General features: G+C 38.9%; 1 protein-coding gene across 3 annotated transcripts in view; it reads left to right on the top strand.

Moving 5' to 3' along the window:
* LOC107719882 (genetic suppressor element 1-like) overlaps positions 1-19981 on the top strand; it is a 213847-nt gene that overhangs the window by 172425 nt on the left and 21441 nt on the right. For 2 of the 3 annotated variants that reach the window (XM_016527423.1, XM_016527425.1), the window contains 4 exons: positions 7727-7938; positions 15809-15975; positions 17879-18076; positions 18807-18986. In XM_016527423.1, coding sequence (XP_016382909.1) covers positions 7727-7938; positions 15809-15975; positions 17879-18076; positions 18807-18986 — 757 coding nt within the window. The remainder of the gene's footprint in view (positions 1-7726; positions 7939-15808; positions 15976-17878; positions 18077-18806; positions 18987-19981) is intronic. The other variant, XM_016527424.1, reaches the window with a different exon arrangement.

The raw sequence follows: 19981 nt of genomic DNA, 5'->3' as shown, positions 1-19981 counted from the left end.
CATTTGTTTTACAATTAGTTATTTCTGTACGTATGCACTTGTGTATTTATTCTTTAGTTGTTTTCATAGTTGTTTTTATTTTTATTTCACAGTTATATTTCCTCCAATATGATAATCAGAGGTGGTCCATTTAACCCCGTTGTCTATACTCAAAATTGGATTACAAATGCCATTTATTTCCATTACATTATTATACAACCATTTATTTCTGAGATAATTGGATACAATGTCAATGTTAAATGTTTATGGTTGCATACTAGACAATAAGGGAAAAAAAGTTGCAGTATGCAGTACACAAGTATTAATTTCTGAACACGGTCAATGTGTCTCTCTCACAGCAGGTGTGGTGTGTGTGATTAATTAACTGCTCCATTTGGACTTGGATATTAAAGGGCTCATCCTTTATCCAGCAGAGACAGAGACACAGGAGTAGAGGGGAGGAGTAAGTCCCTAGTTCTGCTTGAGAAGAGAGAGCGGCAGACGTGGCCCTGGGGGGTAGGGGTACCCTGTTTTTTTGTGGCCTTCCATCTGTAGAAACAGACTGCATACATAACACAAGCTTATCGTCACACTCGCATAAGTGATGGTGGCTCTGTTCCACAAACTGGTGACAATTTAAAGCATCATAGGTATGCTCCTGATGTGAAGGCTGTTCCGAAAGGTAAGTGGCATCACAAGCTTCAGATAGGGCAGTCCTAAAATGTGACAGACTCAGTGAAAGCATCCAGAAAGGATGGTGGACAAAGCAAGATAAACAGAACTGAGATATGATTCATTTGATGCTGAAAAGAATATATAATAGGCCAGTTTAATTAAATTTTACTTTTTTCTAGTAAAGGTTCTTAGTGAATATTTTGTGTGGTGAGGGGTTCAAATAACGTGTCAAAGAGATCACCCTAAAATGACATTTTGTCGTCATTTACCTGTCCACACCTGTATGTATTTCTTTCTTCTGCCTTGCATAAAAGGACACATTTTTCAAAATATGTGCTTTTGTGTTCCATAGAAGAAAGAAATGCATACAGGTTTGAGTAAATTATTTGTGTGGCGTGTGGAGTTGCTGCCTAAGTAGAGTGCATAGAATTAGTCTCTTATGTGATTTCATCTCAATTAAGATCTAGCTGTGGAAAGAACAAAACTGATGTGTGTTTGTTCAGAATGGTCATAATATGATATGATATGGTCATGATATCTGCTGTTTCACGGAATGAACCATGTGAGTGCACCAAAAAACAATGACGTGTGTTTGTGTGTGTGTGCGGGGCAGCATATGGACTGAGGCGTGTTGAGTTCTGCTCTCACACCAGGTGTGAAATGGGCTGTTTAATTAACTGCTGATGCTGTTCTAATGCAGCCTGAGACGTGTGTGTGTGTGTGTGTGTGTGTGTGTGTGTGTGTGGTCAGTGTGAGGTAGAGGTGGGTTAATAGATGAACCCTCAGAGAACAGAGATGCACATTAATCACACGGGCACACACACACACACACACACACACACAGTCTCTCTCTTTCTTTGCAGTGTGAAATCTGTTCATTTTAGTGGCATTCAGAGCGTGACAGGAAGTGTTGGAACGTCTAGTCCATATATGGGAACGGCTTCCTCTGAGAGCAGCTTGCACAGACGCATCGCACTGAATACATTTGAATATCATTAGCATCTCATAAAAGCATACCAGTTTGACTCAGATGGTGTGTGTGTGTGTCAATGAGAGGCCCATCTGCCTGAGTGTGTTTCATTTGAAAGAAAAGACAACCATAAAACCTGCTTGAGAGAGATCTGATGCCTGCCTCTCCGTCACACACACATTCTCTTGTGATGATGTTTGGTGCAGTAATTTATTGCTAATACTGTAAAGACACATAAAATATAAATGTGTCTGACAGATCCACACTCACAGGAACTGCAGGAGGATGATGATGTTTGATGGATGAGCGCGTGTCAGAGTGAATAAAAGAGAAGAAAGCTATAAAGGCGGGGGGTGGGGGTATCTTGCTGCACATGTGCCTGCAGTCCTGTTGAATTATTCACTGTGTCCTGTGTATCACACTGGGAGAAACAAATGAGAAGACAGTGAGAAACGGCAGCAGATGAGCAGCTATCAGTAATGACTACAGGCATCACACCGCTGTTGTGTAATAGGGAACTGCCTCTGTAGGCAGCAGTATAAGGCATCATAGGCATTACACTCCTGACATGAACGTTACAAAAATTAGGCAACTTAATCACACTGCCTCGTCCCATACCTTATTTTTGTCCAGTTTCTAGCAGAATGGCATTCATCCATCATGGATAAGGCAATACCATAAAAAGTAAATCCAAGATGGCAGATGTAAAGATATATATGTTGATAATATATTTACAATTACACATTCAATTGTGAAATGTATCAATAAAAAAAAAAATCACAATTTAAATACAGACTGTCCTCAAGCAAGTTTGTGTGTACTTTGTCGTGTCATTCCTCTTGTTTTGGAATCTGCTGTGGGTCGAATCTCTCATTCACTTCACAAGTTGCTGCTTATGTAGATTGTTCCAAATCACTTATTCAAGAGCTTCAGTTTCAGTTTAGGGCTGAAATATCAACAGTGGTTTGATCACTGAAAAAAAAAGAATACCTGGCCCAATCAAAAAGAGAGACTTTTGAAGTTAAATCAAATACAATCAAGTGAACCAAAAAATTGTTCTGATATTAGGTAAGTCTCAGTATCATGTATTTTCAAATTATTTTGTTTATCTTGTTTATTGTTAGTTAGCACTAATACATCCTCTTAACCATCCTAACCTTTGAAAATAATCATTATTTACAGCCCTATTTCATTTGGGATACTGCATGAGTTATAGATGCTGGTTTTGGAAGAGGCTAAGGTGTGTGTGTGTGTAGCCTGTGTTAAATTACTGAATGAGACAGGAGGAGACACTCGTGTCTTTGGGACTCCGCTGCAATTTGCTGATGTAGATTCACTCTCTCTCTCTCATTCTCTCTCTCTCTCCCTCTCTCTTTCGCTTTATCACTTTGCATGCATGCTTAATGGTGTGCAGCTGTAATTACTGCAGCAAGCGCCTCTTCACCTCTGCTCACCTTTGCTCCTCCTTTGGTGTTAACAGAAACCTTTGTGGCATTTCTCTTAAAAGCTTTCTTCTGAGAACACTAGCTCCTAATGTCTTCCCTTCCTGTTTTACAGACATCATCTGGGCTTAAATGTCTTGACACTCGATGAATATGGCTGAGGTGACTGAAAAGTAGTTCTTATTCAGATTATTATCCTGCTCCATTTTTAAGGCATATTTTCTGCACCGGGTAAAATTTAAGTTAACACTTTAGTATAGGGACCAATTCTCACTCTTAACTAGTTGCTTATTAGCATGCTTATTATTAACATATTGGCTGTTTATTATTACTTATAAAGCACATATTCTGCATGACCATATTCTACATCCCTAATCCTACCCAATACCTAAACTTAACAACTACCTTACTAACTATAAATAAGCAGCAAATTTGAATTTTATTGAGGCAAAAGTCATAGTTATTGGTTTGTTAATAGCGAGAATTGGACGTTAAAGTGTGACCAAATTTGCATTATTTGGGAGAGAGAGAAAAAAGCAGTTAATTTAGAAGTTAAAACACACACATTTTTAGGTTACCTGAGAAAACATTATTAAAATCTTAAAATCATTCTTAAAAAAAAAAAAAAAACCTTGTTGGGGCTAAACTCTGCAGGATGGTAGGTCCCCAGGGGTAGGGTTAAAGACCTAGGGTGTGCATACATGTTGTTACATTGATCTTACATTTAAAGTACCTGTATGCAATTAAACCTACCTCATCCCTAACACTACCCGTATCCTAATGTCAGTAGCAGCAAATGTGAATCTTAAAAGAGTTTTAGCATGTGTTTATACAGTAAGCACTTTGTATCAAATGCTTATTTTTATAAGTTCGTAGTAGTTAAAGACATCTAATACAAAGTGGGACCACTTTCTTCTGTGGGGCACAAGACCTGTTTAGCAGATGAACTCCTCAGTCACCATTCACTTTGACTGTATGGAAAAAGATGCAGTGAAAGTTAATGGTGACTGAGGCTATATTCTGCTGAACATCAACTATGAGGGTGAGTAATAGTGACAAAATTTTCTTTTTTTTCTTTTCTTTTTTTTTAGCGGAAGTACTCTTTTAATATAAAAATATTCCACATGTGCCTGTGAGTTTTGAGTTTTGTGTGCATTGGCTAGTGTTATGTTAGACCAGGGATGGGCAATTAATTTTCCCAAGGGGCCACATTAGAAACAAATGAGTTACCAATCATATGAAATTAGTATTAAAAAATGTATTTGTACTATAGAGGTGGCACAGAAGAACACAAAAGTGGCGTGTAGGTACATTTTCAGACATTTAATGAAGCTCATAGGTAGCATGAGTGCAATTAAATTGATAAATTCATGTGGAGATTAATGTTTTAAATATAAAATTTTGAATACAGAAATATGATTTAAATAACTGAAATTATACGCTAAAAATTTAACTAAATCCGCCAGCAGGTGGCGGCAAGTCACTGATTTTATCACTGAATCATCCATTCAATTGATTCTTTCAAACGGCTGAATCATTCAGGAATGAAGCAAGTGACTGTCTTTATGAACTGATGGAAATCCGTCGTAGCGACGGAACTTTAACTTTAAGATCACAACATCAACTTCATATAAAAAGCAATAAATGCCCGAGTGTTGTTTGATTGTTTTACCTGAGTTCTTTTTTTTTTTTTTTTTCTGTTCAGTAAGAGAAATCTAGCCAGTGTTGGGCTTGAACAAGTGCACTGAAGTCTGGAAATGCACATTTTTTGAAGTTTCAAAATTTGTACAAAAATGCAAGTACATGTGTTTTAAAGACCAGCATCACAACATCAACTTTATATAAAACATTTGATTGTTTTACCAGAGGTCATTTTTCTTGTTCAGTGAGAGAAATCTAACCTGTGTTGGGCTTGAACAAGTGCACTGAAGTCAGGATGAATATCTGAGGTGGATATGCGAAGGACAGCACACAAGTGATCATCACTGAGAGAGAATCTGTATCTGGATTTGTTAAACTTCATCACTGAGAATGTTTGTTCACAAATGTAGGTAGATCCAAAGAGAATCAACATCCTCTGTGCATGCCTCCTAATGTGTGGAATGTTTTCCTCTTTGAGAGAGGAATAAAAATGCAGTGGGGATTCTGACTTAAAGTGCTCTGCAGTAGTTTATCAGACTGCAGGTCAATGAGTTCAAGCTGAACAGCAATGGGTGCATTGTCCACACAGCAAGTGAAGGGAGAAGAAATCATGTGCATTTAATTCTCAGTTGTTTTGAAGTCTTCAAATCGCCTTGCAAAACTCACCATGCAGTGTCCCTAACATGGGCGAGTACCTGTGGAGGTGATCAGCTGATGGTGTGACTTCTTTCAGTGTTGGCATGTGGGTAAGAACATTGCCCTCCTATTGGCTTGAAAGAAACTTCAACTTTCTCCGGAGAGCTGTCACTAAGCTGTACATTTCATGTACAAAGAGGCCCTTGCCTTGCAGCTTGGTATTTAGTTCATTCATAAGTGCAGTCACATCAACAGCGAAAGCCAGATCTGCCATCCAGTCTGCATCTGAGAGCTCTGGGATGTCCTTGCATTTCTTCTCACAAAACTCCTGAATTTCTGCTCTCAAGTCCCATACTCTTTTAAGCACCTTGCCCAGGCTGAGCCATCTGACAGTTGTGTGGTAGCCTGTGTCACTATGTTCACTTTCATGCTCTTCCAAAAGTGCAACAAACGGTCTATGATTCAGTGCTCTTGCCCTGATGAAGTTAACTATTTTAGTCACAACATCAATAACATGGTTGATTTTTAGCACTGACTTACACAACACCTCCTGAAGTATAATGCAATGCAAAAGTACCAATTTCTGTTCTTGGTTTATTTCAGTCACTTTATCTTGCATCTGTTTCAAAAGTCCGACATTTTTTCCTGTCAGATTTGGACAGCCATCGGTTATAACACCTGTCAGTTTGTCCCATTTTAGTCCCAGTTTGTCCATGCATGAATTTACCTCTGTGAACAAATCGCTGCCCGTGGAAGTCCCTTTCATAGACCGCAAAGCTGCCAGCTCCTCTGTCATCTCAAAGTCTTTCGTTATTCCACGTAGAACTATAAGTAACTGGGCTGTGTCACGGACATCACAGCTCTCGTCCAGAGCCAAGGAGAAAAAGTCAAAATTGTCCGCTTTGTTTTGCAGCTGAAACTCCAGATTTCCTGTGATATCCTCGACTCGTCTCTTTACGGTTCGCCTGGAGAGCAGCACATTCGAAAATGCTTCTTTTCTGTCCGGGCATATTAGCACTGCAGAGTCCACCAAACATTCTTTGATAAACTCCCCATCAGAGAATGATGTTTTTCGCGATTTTGTGGGATATCACAAAGCTGGTCTTGACTGCTGCATCCCTCGATGTATGAAGCTTGGTAAAAAGTCCTTGCTGCTTTTGCAGCTTAGCTAGCAAAGCTTCCGATGTCTGTGCCCGCTCTGCATCCGTCAAATTCTTGTATTTCTCTGTGTGTTTAGTCTCGTAATGGCGATTCAAATTGTAATCCTTAAACACAGCTATCTGTTCTCCACAAACTAAGCACACAGCTTTACTTTTGACTTCAGTAAATAAATACTTAGAAGTCCATGTCTTGTTAAAACTCTACATTATGCATCAATCTTTCTTTTTTTAATGTTAGCTAACATATTTAAGAGCTAACAGCGAACTCTTGAATGCTGTCCTACATGATTGCGAACACATTTCAGTGACTGTACGCACCCTCACACGCACGGACGTATGTAAATTAAAAATATATATATTGTTGCCTTCAAAATAAAAGCAGTGCGGTTGTATTACGTGTTTATAGGTTATTTATGTCATGTTGCGGACAAATAGCTAAATAATGTAGATTTACGCTGACTCTATATCAGACCTGGGCATTGCACGGCCCCATTTGCATTTGAATTTTAATTAACCAATTACTTCACGCGGGCCGGTCAAGGCTATCCAGAGGGCCGGATATGGCCCGGGGCCGTAAAATGCCCAGGTCTGTGTTAGACTCTGCTCACCTCTTACAGCGGACAAACTGACAGACTGAGGGACAGATGGAGTGTGTGTAGAGGTGCACCAATGATGACAGCTTTAGAGAGCGATGATATAGCACTGGATTGTAATTGGCTGGATGTCCATGCAGGACTTTCTTTTTTCTCCCTTGTGTCAGAGCTTTTCCTGTCATCTCTCTTCATGAATTCTCCTCCCCGTCTCCATCTGTTTGATGTAGGCTGTCTGTCTCTCTACTCCTCCACGAGACATTTATATTTATATAATATATCCTTTCCACTTCAAACAGAACTAGTCAAAAATAAACGGGTGCGCACACAGCTTTAAGTCGTAACTCGTACAGAGATGTGTAAGAAGCTGGTGAAGTGTGTTTGCAATGTGGGTTTCAATTTGCTTTTATTTATGTTACAATCTCATGCAGAGATCACATAATTTTTGTTTTTAAGCATAAAGAGACAATACCTAGATAAATGGCATGAAGTGGATTACAGAATGACTGATAAACTGTTTCTCTCCTCTTTCCTCTCATTTAGCAGGATCAAGGAACAATACCTAGATACATGGCATGAAGTTGATTACAGAATTACTCATAAACTGTTTCACTCCTGTTTCCTCTCTTTTAGCAGGATCTTCCATCAGCAGCGAATCATCTCCTGTCTCATCTCCGGCCACTAACCACAGCTCCCCAGTTAGTACGCCCAAGCGAGGCCCCATGGGTCCAGTTATAGTGCCTCCTGGGGGCCACAGCATACCCAGTACCCCACCTGTTGTCACCATAGCACCCACCAAAACAGTCAACGGCCTGTGGAGGAGCGAGAGCCGACCTGTACGAGAGGTAAAATTAATCATAATATACAAAAGCTCTGTTCAAAACCCTAGAGAGCCATCTCACTGATACAAAGACAGCTTTGTAACATGTTAAGAGAGTCTTAGAATGCAACAATTTTATTGTCTTCCTTACAGACCAGCTGTCTTGTCAGGAACTTTAACATGCAGTTTAGGTAGGCAGCTGAAAAGGAACAGAGCATGTGGAATTCTCACATGTTTTCTTCAGGTTCATCAGTTCTCTGTTTGTCTGTATAACAATGCATAGTAATGATTTACAAAAATCTATTTCAGATAAATGCTTTTCTTTTAAGTATCACAGTTTCCACAAAAATATTAAGCAGTTTTGTCGGCACCAATAACCTAGTGGGCAATGCTCCGACATATAACATCGTTGCGTTGTGGCGTCCCGAGATCGAATCCCAGCTCGAGGTCATTTCCCGATCCCACCCCCACCTCTCTCTCTCCCACTTCGCTTCCTGTCTACTCTACACTATCCTATCTTAATAAAGGCAGAATGGCACAAAAAAAAAAAAAGCAGTTTTAAACTGTAATAATTATTTTAATCATGACAGCTCTTGGAAGATTTTAGCATGGTAATGGTTATGATAATGTTAATGTATTTGGTCTTGGCAGAATTGATCTGCTACACTGCTGCTGCTGGTTATTGCTGTAGTTGTAGATATTGCTGCTGCTGCAAATACAGGAAGTTGCTATTGCCAATGCATATATCGATACAGTGCTGTGAGTATTTAAGACATACTGCTGCTGCACAAATAGCATATAAAATAACCCATAGCAGATCTATACAGGTGGAGCTGGGGAAGGTGGTGGGTTTATGAGGAACTCTGAAAGCACGCTGCAAATGCTCAAGTGAATGCTAACCAGCCATTTAAATGTGAAGTAGCAAGCTCATTGCGTATGCAACATGAACCAATCAGCTTGTGCCAAGTCATTTAACGCTGTGAATATCATCAGTTACGTTAATACCTGTCAGTCTGCGCCATCTAGAGTTTCATGACTGAAGTATACATAAATGTGACTTGAGCACTGTGACGAGTGGGGGCGGGGCCGAGAGCCGTGGGAACGGAGCGAGGCCGGTGGAGTGATTGCTAATGAGGGACACCTGCACCCACTCACCGGTCTCGAGTCTCACGGAGGAGCTCCGGAAGGATAAAGGAGGAGTGACTACAGTGTTGGACGAGAGAGGACCAGGCCTGGATTTTATTTTGTGTTGTGGTTTCGTTTGTGCGCGACAGTAGTCCGCGAGGGGCTGTCGCGCTATTTTGTGTTTATTTTATTATTAAAGTTTATTTAAACGTCCGCCGGTTCCCGCCTCCTTCTTCCCGTGACTACGAACTTTGTTACAAGCACCAATTCAGCATATTAGAATAGCCTAATTTCTGAAGGATCATGTGACACTGAAGACTGTAGTAACAGGTACTGAGAATTGTACCATACCATATAGCTTTATTGAAGCAACATGCCTACTTGAGGCTGTTTGTAGCAAGAAAAACTGGCTTGTTGCTTTATTCACATACATGTATAGTGCTGAATTTTCATTTGCTTTGTGAACCACAGTGTCAGAATGTGTGTGACATGTTTGGGTGATACACAGCCGACAACAGCACCAGCTACCCCCCACCCCATTATACACGCCCTCTGTCCCCAGTGTTAAACAATAGCCCTGCAACAGCACTAAACAGATGTGTCCTCACCCCTCTTCAGATGCCTGTAGTAAATGTATGTGCGTACTCGCTTTGATTAAAGCTGCAGTCTGTAAGTTATGCATCTTTGTCGCCATCTCTGTTTGAAACCTGCAATTGCAGTTATTTGTGGAATTATTTTCTTTACGTGGGTTGTGCACCGGCATGGCTCCTCAGTGCGGATAAATCTAATGTTTTGATGTGTGACTGTCAGTCACTGCACCGGTGTGGATACTGTACTTAGGAATCACAGATTCTGTCTTGGAAGTATTGCCCAAATAAGAATTTTCACTGGATATTGTCATCTAAACAATTAAGTAACATGTCTGCCACTTTTGTTCTGATCAACTGAGGAAAAAAGCATTACAATAAATCACGCTACCAATGGTGATTAAATCTAACGATTGCATCAGCATTGCATGACTACATGTATGTAGTGTGTATTAGCGTTAGATGTAGATTTAAATTTCTACAGTCTAATCTCTAATTGTCGTGCCATTCAAATTTCATATAAAGACATTCTTTTAACCCAAAAAGCTAATTATTCTTCCTTAGAACTGGTTCTCTTTGAAATACAAAACTTGTGTAATCCCACGTAGGCTATCTGTAATCAGATTTAAAACTGGAATATAATCTAATTGCAGTCACTTACATGTGTTTCATAAACACATAATCATTTCTGGATTACAATCCGCCATCAAAATTCCAGCTGCTGTGAGAAAAGTCTATAAACGATCTGCCACCTGCAGCACCCTCACATGCGACAGCCTACTAGCCGGGATAACTTCTTTATGTTTACAGACGCAGACACAGCGGCATGCTCGAATTTCCCACGAAACCTACCCTGTACCACTCAAATTAGAAAATATTATTATAAGCTTATACCATTGTGAATCGGGCTAAGGTCAGGAGATAGTTTTGAACACTGGCTGGTTATGCTTGCTCAAAAATAGATTTCGGATCATTTTTAATTAAAAAAAAGTTACGGACTGTAGCTTTAAAGATTATGGCCATCATCTTCCTCTGGCTACGTCTACGCTCACCCTGAGAAACTGGGGTGCCTTTTTAACTGAAATGAAGCTGGCACTCAGCTGGGAGATCTGTGATCCAGCATGAGCGAGAGACGCAGCGTTTTGCTCCAGTCTCTGATCAGCCCTGTCTATGTGTTGATCCAACTGAGGTTGAACACCTCTGACATCACACTTTATGACAGGAGGGGTTCGACTACACATACTAAGGATTCTGGGTTGGTATAGTTGAGGGAGAGGGGCAGGGGTGCTCAGGCCATAGCTCACACACACACACACACACATACTGAACAAAGAGCTCTCTGTCTGCTGCTCAACCCATATTATTGCTGAGTGTGTGTGCATGCAGGGGGGTTAATCCCATGAACCAAGGTTCTATAGATTTCCCTGACTGCCTTGACCCTGACCCTCTAGTTACATAATCCTGCAGAGTGGGATACTATTATGAATTACAAACTGTCTCTCTTTTAGCTTACTGTGACTTCAGTATGATTTTTCTCAATAGTTGTCACATACACACTCTTGAGTTTTACTAAGATATGTTGTGTGAGTGTGGGGTCCTCACTATACTGAGGTGGTGTATCTTCCTGCCAGACAAAAGCCACTGAGACAGACAGACAGACAGAGAGAAAGACAGAGGAGCCAGGCATCAGGCAACCCTGGGCTCCATCACAACACACTCCTCTTTCATTTTTAATGTGCATAAGCCCCACTGCACACCTGTCGCCTTACACACACACACACACACACACACGTATATATTTATGTAGCTCTATAAAAGAACATGATATATAGTTATGCTGTTTTTACAAGATAATTATAATTACTGCAGTCTAACCTGAACCATACCAACCAACCAAAGAAAACAGTAAAACGTTTATTATATTCATGTTTTTTTATTTTTTATTTTATTGTATATATTTATTATGAATTTTGTCCCCAAACATGGCAAGTAAACCGACATGTACACACAGAATTTGTATGTAATGCAGTCAATGACCAGATATCATTACATCCTGTCTTGTTTTGGATTTTTATAACAAATAGCCATAAAAATGTGATACTTTAATTCTTTAAAATGACAGAAGTGAATTTAAAGTCACCTGCTGAACACATTAGCATCAGGATTGACTGAATCACACAAAGATGGGCAAATCTCAGGAAGCTCTCTGGGCCTATTTAACCCTAAAATCAGTTCTTTGTGTAATGTGAGGGGAAAAAACCCCCGAAATGCCCGACAATCATGCTTATAAAGTTTTGAATATATGACTTTATTTCTGTAGGCTTATAGTCTACACCAGTATGTGACTGATACGATCGGTGAATTAATTTAAAAGTGAAGAAATTTAAAAGACTGTGAAATGGGATGGATAAAAATGTTGTCTGTACATCATGCACAATATAGTAGAATGTTAGGTTAGGTTAAAGGTAGTGTGTAATATTTAGGAGGATCTATTGACAGAAATGCAATATAATATACACAACTATGTTTGCAAAGGTGTATAAAGACCTTACATAATGAACCATTATGTTTTTATTACGTTAAAATGAGCCATTTCTATCTACATATTCCAGGGGTACCCTTTCAGTGGTTCTCAATTCTTCTACTTAATTTCCATACCTAAATACTGCAACCCCCACCAACCTTTTCTATTCACAAAAACCTTTGTATTCTAGTGTTATTACTTTTTTTATTCCATGTAATTACTTTTAAACAAAACAAATTCAAGATACTTCAAACATACTTTGCAAAAATTTACAAAAATGTCACTGCAGATATTCTTTATAACTTAAACGTCTCCAAAACACGCCTCTTCAGTGAGCATCCATTATAAAACACTCACTGTACATTAATTTTGACAACTACGTGAATATATTGCACTGTGCTCAAGCAGAAATGATGTTATAGTGAACAGTGCACCAAGAGCGCACATACACGGTTAGGGTTAACCCTAAGTCAGAACATGCACAAGAGAGGTGGTGCTGTTATTTTTTTAATTGTTGTAACATATTTTACATAAATTAGTAAATTGAATATACTTTAATATTATGCAAATACTTTAATTTGCATTGAAGCTAAGACTATAGAATACCCAAGACGTGTCACTCACTTGTATAGTTTCTTATGGGAAAAAATGCAATGCTCAATATGGCGGCTCTATCATCTGTTTTATGTTTCCCCATTCAACGACATAGAAGCTGCAACTCTGTCATTTTTAATTCAAAATAAAATGTTAATTTATTAATAATATGCATTTCTGATGATCACTGTTTGCTATGGTCATGCGGGTTTGTTTACTCATGGCCACAAGAAAAGGAAGCTGTTCCCTCAACATAAGAAGTCATGACCATGACATAAGGATGCCTTTACCTTGACAAAATGATCTTGTGGCCGCAAGTTAATATGTCATGGCCTCAATATGCTATGACATTCCCATGAATTAATATTTTGTGGTCACAACATATTATTAAATTCCTACAAGTTAATATGTCATGGCCACGACAAAACTTAGCCAAGCACCGAAGGTCATGGTAATTTCTTGCTCTCTGTCGGCAAATGATGGCAGATATCCGGGAGAGCAGGAGGGAAAGATTTGAACATGCTGATAACATAAAAACATGTTATCAGCATGTTAATCATGCTAGAAACAGCCTAGCAACCACCCCAGGTACCATAGCAATGTGTTTTATACCTATCTGTTTTTCTGATAGACTGCATTGCCTTGGAAGCATTCAAAATTTAATCTTTAAAACTATTTTAACTTTCAAACTACTTCAAACTGAAAACTTTCAGACTGCAAGCTTTTAAAACGTTTTCAAACTTAGTTAGGCTTTTTCAAGCCAACTTAAAGTTTGTCTACAAACTTTTCAATCTAGTTATTATTATTATTTTACTTGGACATGTACAAATGTTTAAAGGTACAACACTATCACTTTGGTGGCATCCTAAGGTACAAAATATAAATCTAATATCTATGTACCTTATTTACTCCTAAATGGTACATATTAGTACCTTAAGTGTACATATTAGTAATATTAGTTTTTAAAGGGTATTGCCCCAATGACAGTTTTGTACCTTTTTTTTCTGAGATTGTAACAGCTTCCTTTAACTGCATCTAAACTCACAATATAGCACAGCCTTTCATAGTTTATTGCTTAAACGAACAACCAGCAGTTTCTTAGTGAAGGAGAGAGAGATCACATGGAAGACAATCACAGCATTTGACAGCCCCACAGATCTCATTCAGCTTAATTTGTCAGTGTTAACTGAGAGGTGCAGAAATATCTGTCAGACTCTGTCTGTATTAACCTCTGTCAATAACCTCTGTAAGCTGCAGTTAAATGTCATTAGCCATGCCACAAACAAAGCAAAAGTAATGTGGCTAATGGCAAGGTCTTTGCCTTCTCCAGCAGTCTGTTCTCCGCTCAATAAATGGATCAGGGTGGGGACAGTTAGATGTCCATCTCAGGTTTACGTCACTAATCTGTGATTTTGACTACTTTTGTCATATTTGATCCACTTTTCTTGGTGGCTGCACATTGGACACCTCCATCTCCACTTGCAAGAGTTTATGGGAGCGTTAAGAGGGGAAGACACAGATCAAGGGCCGCATGTGGGTGTGCAGTTTGAGTTTGCTTTGTTGCTAAGTGAACATTGTTATACAACAAGGTGAGGGAGAGGAAGTCACAACATTAGAGGTGTTTCATATTTGATGTTGCCTGCAGTTAGCTGTCCTCTAAATATGGCTTTAATGTAGCACTGACAACCTGTGAGTACATCGATGTGGTTCCAGGTGTGAAAATCCCATTAATTTTCTCAACAGAGAAACGGAATTTAAGCAATAACATATAGACCAGGGGTGCCCAACCCTGCTCCTGGCGATCGACTGTCCTGCAAAGTTCAGCTCCAACCCTAAAACAGTCGATCGCCAGGAGCAGGGTTGGGCACCGCTGATATAGACTTTTAAAGACCTTGAGTTCTGATGTTGTTAAACAACAATATATGCTTCTATGAATTAATTTCAACTTAATTCATAGAATTAATGTAGATCAGTGGTTCCCAACCACGTTCCTAATGGATATCTCAAAAGGATATGTGCACAGTGCGAGCTGCTGCACACTCGCACACAGGTCTGCAACGCAAGATTTTATGAAAAACATTTTTTTTTCAAATGTAATAACACTTTTTTTTTTTCAAATGTAATAACTTGCCATTTCGGTTTGTTTCTCACCAAACCTTACAGTATACCTTCAGAACGCTTGGAATACATGCCATGAGATACATAGGATTGTTTTACAACAGACTTGCATCTGCTTAAAAAAAAAGTGAAAGTCACTATTCTCTGCTATTAAATGGGCAAGTGAGAGCAGGACATTTTGTGTGTGTTTCAAAAAAGGAAGGTAATAAGCCTTTAGAACAACATTAAGGTGAGTAGTTACCCTAGTTCACCCAGTTCCAATAAGTTGCAATGGGTTAAATAAACTCAGTAAACTAAATAAGCAGACAAACGGGACTACAATCCAGTTTTGAAGTGTATAGGAAATATGCAGCAGTCATAGCTTTTTTTCTGAGTTTATTTAATTAATGTTGAGTATTAATTGATGTTCACTTGGATTTTTTCCTCAGCAGCGGAAATAACTTAATATGCTATTATTTATAGTTGCATGCTAAAATGTATATTTTTATTTGTGTATATTCAAAAGGACTACAAAAAGTCATGCCTTTGAAAAATAAAGAAAACAAGAGAATGTTCCGCATTAGCACATCTCTGTCTCCTTGAACATCTTTCTGGCACACGTCATTTTTGGAAAAAAATTAAACAAAAAGGAGCCGTTTTCTCTAAAATCAAAATGAATGATACACAGATTAAAAACCATGAGCACAGCACAATTTAGAGCCAGACAAACTGCCAATCCAATGTACCGTCATTTGCCTGGGTGATGATGATTATTATTATTATTATTATTATTATTATTTGTTTAATCTTGATGTTTTATGGAGCTGGAGCATAATCTCCAGTGGTTTGCACCACATCAAGCATAAACGAGGTTTTGCATATTGGAGTTTGCTTGGGGTTGTTTGGTAAGCATAAGAAGCTGTAATAGTGCATTTCTCACATAAAACTCTCCTCTGTTGTCTGTTTAGGCTGAGTTAGGTCCTCGCGGAGTCAGCCGGGACAGGTTAAGTTCAGAGGCTTCTTCTACACAAGAGAAAGGTGGTCCCACTGTACCGGCCCACCTAATTGGAAACCCTTACGCATTTGGCTTGACACCCGTGTCAGTGATGCAGGACTCGCGCTTTCAGCCTCTTAAGTGAGTATTACTGACGAACTGTGGGAAATTGACTTCACTGCTAAGTAGGGCTGCACGATTAATCGAATGCGATTGTCATGCGCATTTTGTTAAAAAATCCGGTTCTGTAATCAGTAGGAAATCATCATCACGTGCTTTCAGATGGAGCAGAATTTACTACACATAGCCGTAGTTCACTGACAAGTTACGCAAAAAAATCGCAGACGATTTTATTACGCGATTCTGAAATCGAAGAAATCGTTCGCGATAATGACAGCTGTTTGCATAGCTTTTCAGTGAACTAGTGTTTATTATTCACGTTGAATCAATGAAAGCAGTTTAATCTTCTGTTTATTCAGCTGCAGCTATAGGCATTTTCTGGGTTTCTTCTGCGAGGCGTATTTGGAGTTTCAGCGCGAGAGCGCCCTCTGGCCTTTGGATTGAGATTTACTTCTGATCACAGAACCGTGCTTCACTGAAAGATACGCATGACAATCGCAGCTTCTGTCGAATCGCGATCTCGATTCCATTTCGATTTATCGTGCAGCCCTACTGCTAAGCCATATCTCTATTTGGATTTTAGAGATGTTTTATGTTATTATGAAATATTTTCAGGTTATTATGAAACTGTGGCGGGGCGGATTAGATGCAGGCCACCACAATCTTGGTAATTAATGGGAAACACTGGTTAGAAAACTGTTCATTATTAGCTCAGGTCAATTAAATAATTTGGAACAGATTTTAATAATGCTTTACGAAAATGTTGAAATTAATATCAACAAAGGTTAATAAACACTTTGTAAGTATTTTTCATTGTCAGTCCTCTGCCAATCCATTGATGAAATTAGGTATGCCAAAACTTTCTTCACTTTCGCGTTAAACAAAGTGAAAACTGAAGTCATCACATATGGAAACAAAGATGAAGTTCTCAAGGTTAATGCATACCTTGACTCTAAGGGGTCAAACAACAAAAAATCAAGTCAAGAATCTTGATGTGATTCTCAAGTCATACCTTAGTTTCAGTAGTCAAAGCAATAACTAAATCAGCATACTATGATCTCAAAATCATTGCAGGAATTAGATGTTTTGTTTCCTGTCAGGACCTGGTGAGACTCGTTCATGTCATTATCACCAGCAGAGTAGACCATTTTAATGGACTTCTCACTGGCCTTCCCAGGAAGACCATTAGACAGCTGCAACTCATACAGAATACGGCTGCCAGGATTCTGACTAGAACTAGAAAATCTGAGCATATTACACCAGTCCTCAGGTCCTTACACTGACCTCCAGTTACATTTAGGATTGATATTAATGTATTATTACTCGTTTATAAATTACTAAATGGCCTAGGACCTCAATACATGCAGATATGCTCACTGAATATAAATCCAACAGACCACTCAGATCATTACGATCATGTCAGTTAGAAATACCAAGGGTTCACTCACTCAAAACAAGGTGAGTCCACTTTTAGCTATTATGCCACCCGCAGTTGTAACCAGCTTCCAGAAGAGATTAGATGTGCTAAATCAGTATCCATATTTAAATCCAGCCTCAAAACACAGCTGTTTAGCTGTGCATTTACTGAATGAGCACTGTGCTATGTCCAAACTGATTGCACTTTTGTTTCCTCATTTTTTATTCATAACTGTTTTACTTCATTTTCAATCAAAAAAATGTTTCACTTTGAATTACCATTGTGTATGAAATGTGCTATATAAATAAACTTGCCTTACCTTTAACAAATGAAAACTTATTGTAAAGTGTTACCTTTCCGCTTTGTTACAATTTTGTTCATGCTAAAAATTTTAAGGTGTGTGGAGAGGTCCTAAAACCTGCCATCCCTTTTCAGACATTGTGACATGATTCTTTTTTTTTAATTGGCTATATTGCTTTAAATTCTCTTCCTGTATTTCACTGACAGCCTGCCCCGTCAGATGCCCCATGCCGTGCCCCCCGCCAGTGTTCCTGAAGAATATCTGAGGGGGTTTCGTCCTTACGCCACAGCTGAGGAGCTCCGCATGCCCTCTTTACCCCTGGGGCTTGATCCTGCCACTGCTGCAGCTGCTGCTGCCTACTACCACCCTGGATATCTGCCCCACCCCTCCTTCTCACACTACAGGTACACAAACATGCAACGAATAACATGTTTAAAACCCTGGAGATTTGAGATTTTCTGTCAACTAAAGCAAATGAAGTGATAATTCTGTCCTTACTTACTCTCAGGTTGTTGCCAATCTATGTGAATGTCTTTCTTCTGTGGAACACAAAAGTAGACATTAAGCAGAACGTTCACACATATAACAATGACATGGACAATAAAGGATGATAACTATAACTATAAAGTTTTAACAATCAGTCATTAATAATCACCTAATTCTGTGAGATTAAGGAAGTCCACACCACAACTATAAAATAACGAACAATGAACGATAAAAATATTGACAGGCAATCAGATTCCACCTAAATTTAAAGAGCTTGAGCATTTAAAGTGGCAGATGACACAACTGCATTATGTGCTTAATAAAAAAACAATGTTATCATCCATTGTATCAGTATAGTTATCTTTATAGTTACTATTCTTGGTGTAAGCAGAGCTTAATGTACTGCACAGGACAGCCTAAAGGTGTAACATGTCATTTTTGTATCACCACATCTCCACAATAGCACCTTTCCTGAAACAATTCCCAATTCAGCCTTTTGTTGGCCAAACAGCCCTAAACTCAATTTGAGCCAATATTGCTGTGTTGGGCTGGTCAGAATGCTCAGAGAAACAGAGCAATGATTTGAAAGAGCCACAGTGTTTAAATTATTTCAAGCTTCTAAGCTTCTGCCCATTTTAACTCTCTTAGAATGGATGATCCATTCTGTCTGTCAGCGCTGAGGTCGCCGTTCTATCCACTGCCTGCAGGGGGTGCTCTACCTCCTCTTCACCCGTCTGCAGTACACATGCACCTGCCTGGGGTGCGTTACCCTGGAGACCTAAGCCACCCCTCACTGTCCAGCCTACAGTCGGAACGCTTGTCAGAGAGGTACACAACAGCACCATGAAACCTGGACGTAAACAGAAATACTGAAATATATCAATGTATTACAACTTGATGAATCACTATACCCTATTATATTGTACCACTGTAATTTTTGTAATGGTAATGGCCATAAACTAATTTCGTGACATTATATCTAATTATAGTAATGTAGTAACATTGCAGACTTGATTAAATTTGATTATTTTTTATAGGGATGCACCGAAATGAAAATTCTGGGCCGAAACCGAAAATTCTGGATGCACTTGGCCGAAAACCGAAACCGAAACCGAACATGCTTTGTAATGATTATTTATTATTTTATTAAATAATATAAAGTAATTTTGTAAGTAATTTAACTCAATTTAAATGATACTGAATTAAAAAAAACACAAGCCAATAAAATAACCACACTTTTACTGAATGTAACACAATAAAACTGGACAGAATTTATATTAATATTGGTAACACTTTACCACTTTTTAAGGTTCATTAGTTAAGATTAGTTAACTACTTTAGTTAACGATCTAAGAATGAACAATAGTTCTTCAGCATTTATCAATCTTAATTCATGTTAATTTCAACATTTACTAATGCATTATTAAAGGGGTCATATGATGCTGCTAAAAAGAACATTATTTTGTGTATTTGGTGTAATGAAATGTGTTTATGCGGTTTAAAGTTAAAAAAACACATTATTTTCCACATACTGTACATTATTGTTTCTCCTCTATGCCCCGCCTTTTTGAAACGCGTCGATTTTTACAAAACTAATCGGTCTGAAAAGCGAGGTGTGCTCTGATTGGCCAACTATCCAGTGCGTTGTGATTGGCCGAATACATCAAGCATGTGACGGAAATGTTACGCCCCTCACCATACTGTCGATGCCGTGTCCGGCCGGAGCGACGAGACAAAAACATGAAAACCCATTATAAACGAGGCATTTGTTGCATCCAGTGGGGACATAATTACGGATTATAATGACTTACACTGTCTTTTTA

The sequence above is a fragment of the Sinocyclocheilus rhinocerous genome, unplaced genomic scaffold, assembly GCF_001515625.1.
Source record: "Sinocyclocheilus rhinocerous isolate Xijiao unplaced genomic scaffold, SAMN03320098_v1.1 scaffold1593, whole genome shotgun sequence".
Lineage (NCBI taxonomy): Eukaryota > Metazoa > Chordata > Actinopteri > Cypriniformes > Cyprinidae > Sinocyclocheilus > Sinocyclocheilus rhinocerous.
This window is presented reverse-complemented; position numbering and strand designations above follow the sequence as displayed.